The 6,000-nt window shown below is 41.0% G+C and overlaps 1 protein-coding gene across 2 annotated transcripts in view; it reads right to left on the bottom strand.

Annotated features, from left to right (window-relative positions):
* The window catches only part of LOC143415954 (uncharacterized), a 40,343-nt gene extending 34,939 nt beyond the window's left edge, over positions 1-5,404 (bottom strand). For both annotated transcript variants that reach the window (XR_013096382.1, XM_076881336.1), the window contains exons 1-2: positions 5,297-5,404; positions 1,076-1,181 (exon numbers count right to left, since the gene is read on the bottom strand). Coding sequence is in view for 1 of the 2 variants with exons in the window: in XM_076881336.1 (XP_076737451.1) it covers positions 1,076-1,093 (18 nt within the window). In the remaining variant the exon portion in view is untranslated. The remainder of the gene's footprint in view (positions 1-1,075; positions 1,182-5,296) is intronic.
* Between the last annotated feature and the right edge of the window lie 596 nt (positions 5,405-6,000).

Below are 6,000 nucleotides of genomic sequence, written 5' to 3' on the forward strand. Positions count from 1 at the left end.
ATGAACTCACCCGAAACTCTGGCTGATTGGGACCCACACCCAGTTTCACACCTTGGCTCAGGCGATTAGAGGATCATCAGGGGGTCCTTTTGTCCCTCTGTGGGGGGAAACTCCCACTAGGTTTATATCTGGGACTCTCCACCATTTGACCTTAGAACTGAAGAAGCTTCTCGGATGAGAGGTGAAACGTCTTCAAGCAACTTAAAGAAGTCCAGACGCTTTTCTTTGCAAGCTCCTTTGACTATGAAGCTTTGAGTATTTTGGATCAGTAGCTGCTGTGTTTGTTGCATCATGTTGCTGTAACTGTTTATATGCTTTATATATTCTGAGCTAAGTTGATCTATAGTGTTACATCATATTCTATAAGGATGTTATGTGTTTGTAGACTTTCTGCCCAGTTTGACCCATTTAGCAGAAGTCAGCCTGTTTAAGGCTCTGATATCTATTCTGTGTGACTTAAAGCAGTTATGACATGGTCTGATTTTCTCACCCAATAAAGGAATATTTCATATATCAGTCTACTCTTCATTCTATCAGACACAGTTATCACAGCTCCTACATTTGCTTTTTACACATATATGTAAGCACTGAGCCAAATTTAGTAATGCCAACAATATAATAACTATAATATTGGCCATATTATATTTACATTACCACAGTGAGATGACTTTAGTCTCATGAACAACATCAGCTAATTGTTATTTACAGCTAATCTTAAACGACTGTTCAGCACAGAAATGAAGCCCAACAATCATGTTTTACAGTCCTGTGGTCTCAGCCTCAGATACTCATCAAATCACACAGAGCTCATGTAGAAACAAATGAACTAAATATGTTCTCCTTCATTTCTGACAAACAAAGCTTTATGAAATGTTTCCAGCTGTTAGTACATAAACACATAAACAACAGCTGCTTGTTTCAGTGAAAATACATTGATGGGTTTTTAATAAAGTTGTGCAGCTGTAAAGTATTTTGTCTGCTGTCAATTCTATCGTCAGCTACATCGTTATGGCAAATGTTCAAATGTATATGGTGATAAATATCTTTGGTCATATGGTCCTGCTCTGTCTGTCACCTTCTGTGTTGAGCTCATTGTTTCCTCTGTAGTGGCTGAGCTGAGTCCAAGTAGCTGAAAATGTTCCTCTGCTGCTCCGTCAGACTCTCCTCCTCCTGCTGATCAGCTGGGACACAAAACAGATCTTTGTTAGGCTCCACACTGCACTGAAGAGTCAAAGTGTCTCATATGTTCATCTGACAAGTAAAAGAACACATTTTTGTTTCCCGAGGTGGGCAACTTGTTGGAAACAAACACAAAAGGTTTGAGCACTGATACCTGCCATTGCTGGCATTGAAAGATGCAACGCCAGCAATGTGGATTGGTTTGAGTCTTGACAATCCACATTGCTGGCATCTTTCAATATGTTTGAATGCACCAGTGTAAGTGCAGCCACTCAGACTCAATGTGTTCATAGAAACAGGTGCAGATGTGTCACGAGTTCATCCAGCAGTAGCTATGGCACTTGGCCACAGGGGGCAGCAGTGGACTGACCTGCATTTGAGACTGCTCCAGCTGCTCTGTGACAGTCAGTAGATCTGCTACAAATTGCAGATCATATGCAAGTTTTGGAAATGACATTATAAATATTCCTAACTTAGCCACGGCAGCATTGTTGATGTATTACCTATATTGGCTGAAAATGTTCATTTGCAGAGAAAAGACACAGGCAGACTGTGCTTACAGGACAACAACAACAACAATCTTTATTTATAGAGCACATTTAAAAACCAACGGCATGCCAAAGTGCTTAACATAGAACAAATTAACACAAGTATAATCAGAGTCATAAAAATAAAAGTGTAGAATTATGTTCACAGGAAAAAGCCACCAATAGAAAAAATATAACTACAGCACATAGCTATAGCACAATATAACTGTGCCATCAACACACAATGGGGATAAGACATACACAGCGCAAATAAAAAGCAAGATAGGAAAATTAGTAAAATAAATCACTGCAGACAAGGCCAGCATTTAACCGGTAGAAAACGCAAGATTAAACAAATACGTTTTAAGCCGTGATTTAAAAGATTGAATAGAGTCAGACGCCCGAATGCCAATGGGAAGGTTGTTCCACAACTCTGGTGCGGCCAGGGCAAACGCTCGATCACCTCTAGACTTCAGCCGAGATCTAGGCTGCACCAACAGTAACTGTGAGGATGATCTTAAAGCCCTAGCAGGACATATAAGCTTAAGAGTTCCTTAAGATAGCTCGGTGCTGTGTTATTAGTGATTTTAAAAGTAAACAGCAGAATTTTAAATTGGATACGGTATTTCACAGGCAACCAGTGCAAATCAGCTAGGACGGGAGTAATGTGGGCAAACTTCTTAGTTTTGGTTAGAATGCGTGCAGCAGCATTTTGGACTGTCTGTAAACTATGGAGGAGGGAGAGTGGAGTCCAAAATAGAGTGAATTGCAGTAATCCAGCCTCGAAGTTACAAAGGCATGGATGAGTTTTTCCAGGTCTTTATGCGGGATATACTGCCTGGCCTTAGAAATAAGGCGGAGTTGGTATAAACTCGATCTAACAACAGCAGACACTTGTCTATCAAGTTTAAATGAGCTGTCAAGTAACACGCCCAAATTCCTAACAGTGTCGGAAAAGGAGCTAGTGAGAAAACCAAAAGCATCACGAAGTTTGGCACGAAGGACGTCACTGCCAAAGACCACAATTTCAGTTTTCTTATCATTAAGGATAAGAGTATTTGCCAGGAGCCATTGCCTGACCTCACACATGCACTCTCGAAAACTATTCAAGGACAAAGCTAGGTCATCATTTAACTCAAAGTAGATCTGAATGTCATCGGCATAATAATGAAAAGCGATGTGATATTTCTCAAAGATAGCGCTTAATGGAAGCATGTACAATGAGAGCAGAGTAGGGCCTAACACAGATCCCTGAGGGACACCACAACAGACAGGTACAGCGGAGGAAGAGGAAGTGACCAAGTGAACCGAGGAGAGCCGATTGGACAAGTATGATTTAAACCAATCCAGGGCAACACCCTTGATGCCTACAGCGTGCTCAAGTCTCGCCAATAGGATTTTATGATCAACCATATCGAAAGCCGACGATAAATCCAATAGCACTAGGACCGAGGAGCGTCCATTGTCAGCCATTAGTAGAAGGTCATTGAGAACTCGGAGCAGCGCTGACTCAGTGCTATGATGTGGTTTGAAGGCCGATTGGAATTTATCATTAATGCTATTCTCATCCAGGTAGGCCTGGAGTTGAAGCAACACTATCTTCTCAAGAATTTTGGCCAAGAACGGAAGCTTGGAAATCGGCCTATAGTTCGCATAATCATTATAATCGAGGTTCCTTTTTTTAAGAACAGGCTGAATTATAGCATGTTTAAAGGCTGATGGTACGCAACCAGAGAGCAAAGAAGAGTTCAAAAGGGACAATATACTAGGTCCAATTGCACTAAAACAGTCCTTAACTATACGAGATGGAAGAACATCATATACGAGATTAGTATTGTTCATTTGTTCAACCAGACGCTTAAGAGTAGGGAGTGAAACGGGTTCAAACTGATAGAAGGAAGAGGAACAGTCAGGGGTAAACGCAGGGCCTGTCATTAAAGAAAGAGCAGATTTAAGAGATGAGACTTTATCTAAAAAATAATTTAAAAATTGTTCGCAAAGAACCGTGGAGCACGGCAGCGGCATAGTGGGGCAGGGGTTGACCACAGAGTTAAAAATTTTAAATAAAATTCGAGGATTGTTACCATTGGTAGAGATAATTTTTGAAAGAAAAGCTGCTTTAGCCATTTTGGCAGCAGTTTGAAACTTCAAGCGACTAGTACGTAGGATGTCGTAAGATGCCTGGAGTTTATCTTTCCTCCACCTTCTCTCATCCCGCCGACACGCACGTCGTAGAGCGCGAACAGAGTCACTTAACCAACATTGTGAGTAAGTTCTGGGGCGCTTCATTTTAATAGGTGCCACAGTGTCGAGGATGGAGGAACATGTAGTTAACAGGGTATTGGCAAAATTCTCAACCATATGAGGGGTAAGACAATCTGACGTAATAGATGCAGAATACACAAAAGAAGCAGAGAATTTCACCACAGTATCAGCATCAACAGTACGCACATCACATAATAACGTTACATGTTATTATGTGATGTTACTGAAATCATCATGAATAACAGGAGTGGTGATTCCTGTAACTTTGTGTATATAATTTGGCATTTCTTACTGATGTAGGCCAAAAATAAATACATAAACTGAGCACCTGATGGCTTTGAACTTTTGTTGTCCATCTTCCATTGGTTTGAATTTTGCGCTCCAGTACAAACACAAATCCCCCAACCCGAGGATCAGCACAATTAACCTAACAGACCTACACCTTAGTTCACAGATTCACTTTGTCTAAGGTTGATTTCTGGGATTTCACACAACCCAGGATTCAGATCGTGAATCCATGATGGGCTTGGATTTACATCATTATAAATGAAATGTGCTCTACTTGGAAGCAGCCGGCCCCGCCCCTTTTGACGGGTTGTGTGAGACTTTAAATCATCAAACTGTAAATTATAAATTTAAATTGTTATTGATCCTTTACCCCGAGTCCTAAAGTGTAGATTTATTTTCTTACTCTTCTTATATTTATTGTTTGTTTACTTGCACCGCTGTAACTGCAGCCTCGTCGTCTCGTCTCTCTATATGCTGGACTGTCTGTAGCGGAGATGACAATAAAGTTTACTTTGACTTCAGCAGCGCGCAGGCGCACCGAGGGCTCTCGCGCTCACTTTATAGAATGTAGAAAAAACATGGGTGCAGATTATAAGTCTGTATCATAATATCTGTTTGTTGTTTTTATTTTGTTTTGCGAGTTGGTTATTAGATGCCGCTCCAGCCAGCCAGAGACTCCCCGCCGCCCCGCCCTCTCCTCCCTGTGCCGCCAGCAGCAGGCGCACCTCGCAAACGGAGGGCGCCCTTACTCCCAGCAAATGGCTGATAGAAAACCGATCGGTGCCTACGAATTTCCCAATATGCGCTGGCATGACGTCGGGGAAGCATGGGTACGACCGATTCTTTTATTTTTTTCTTGCCCGTGATGCCCCCCCCCACCACGATGCATTCTATTGGTTTGCACACTTACACACACCCAGCTGTGGTTTCCTGTTTTGCTGGACTCTGGAGAGCCCCGCCTTTAACGCTCTTCTCTCACAGAGAGCAACAGAAAACTTGGAAAAACTCCAGATTGACTGAACTCAGTTCAAAGTTACCTTGACACCTTTAGATGTGAGACGTAGTGATGGTCCGCTTGAAGCTGACGCTCCGGTGCGTGTGTCAGAAAGATCAACGCGCTGCTTCAGAAGCACCGTGTCGAGGCTTGATTCGTTTGGCCAGAGTCACGTGATCAGTGACGTCTGAAGCTTCGTTTAGAACGTACCTTTTTTTAAATCGAACTTTATTGAAACACAATGAGTATACAACATACAAACAGATGAAGTTTACAAAAGAACAGAACATGAACATACAGAACCAGGAGTAAAAAAATGATGATATGAGTAGGCGAAAAAAATCAACATATAAATATTGTTCTGAGAGGCTTTTTGTTGGTTGAGTCTGAAATTGATTGTATGTACAATTCATATCCTTATAAAAAGGAAGAAATATGGTGTTTTATTAATAAACTTACATTCATGGATATAAAATAGCTAAAAGTATTAACAAATTTTTTATAAAAAACATTTATCATTCTTCCTGGGGAACTTAAAGAAAAAGAATAAAACATTTTCCATCGTAAAGAAAACTCCCTTAAAATATGGACAATAACAAAACTGCTAAATTCTTCCAGAATCTCTGTGTAGAGGAACCAAAAGAGATGTGCCACAGTTTCTGGATGATCCCCACAGAAAGTTCAATTAGTATTTATGTCTCTTTTAAATGTTACCATATAGTGACTGGCTGGGTCACATTTATGAAG

Source organism: Maylandia zebra, unplaced genomic scaffold (genome assembly GCF_041146795.1).
Source record: "Maylandia zebra isolate NMK-2024a unplaced genomic scaffold, Mzebra_GT3a scaffold11, whole genome shotgun sequence".
NCBI classification, from domain to species: domain Eukaryota; kingdom Metazoa; phylum Chordata; class Actinopteri; order Cichliformes; family Cichlidae; genus Maylandia; species Maylandia zebra.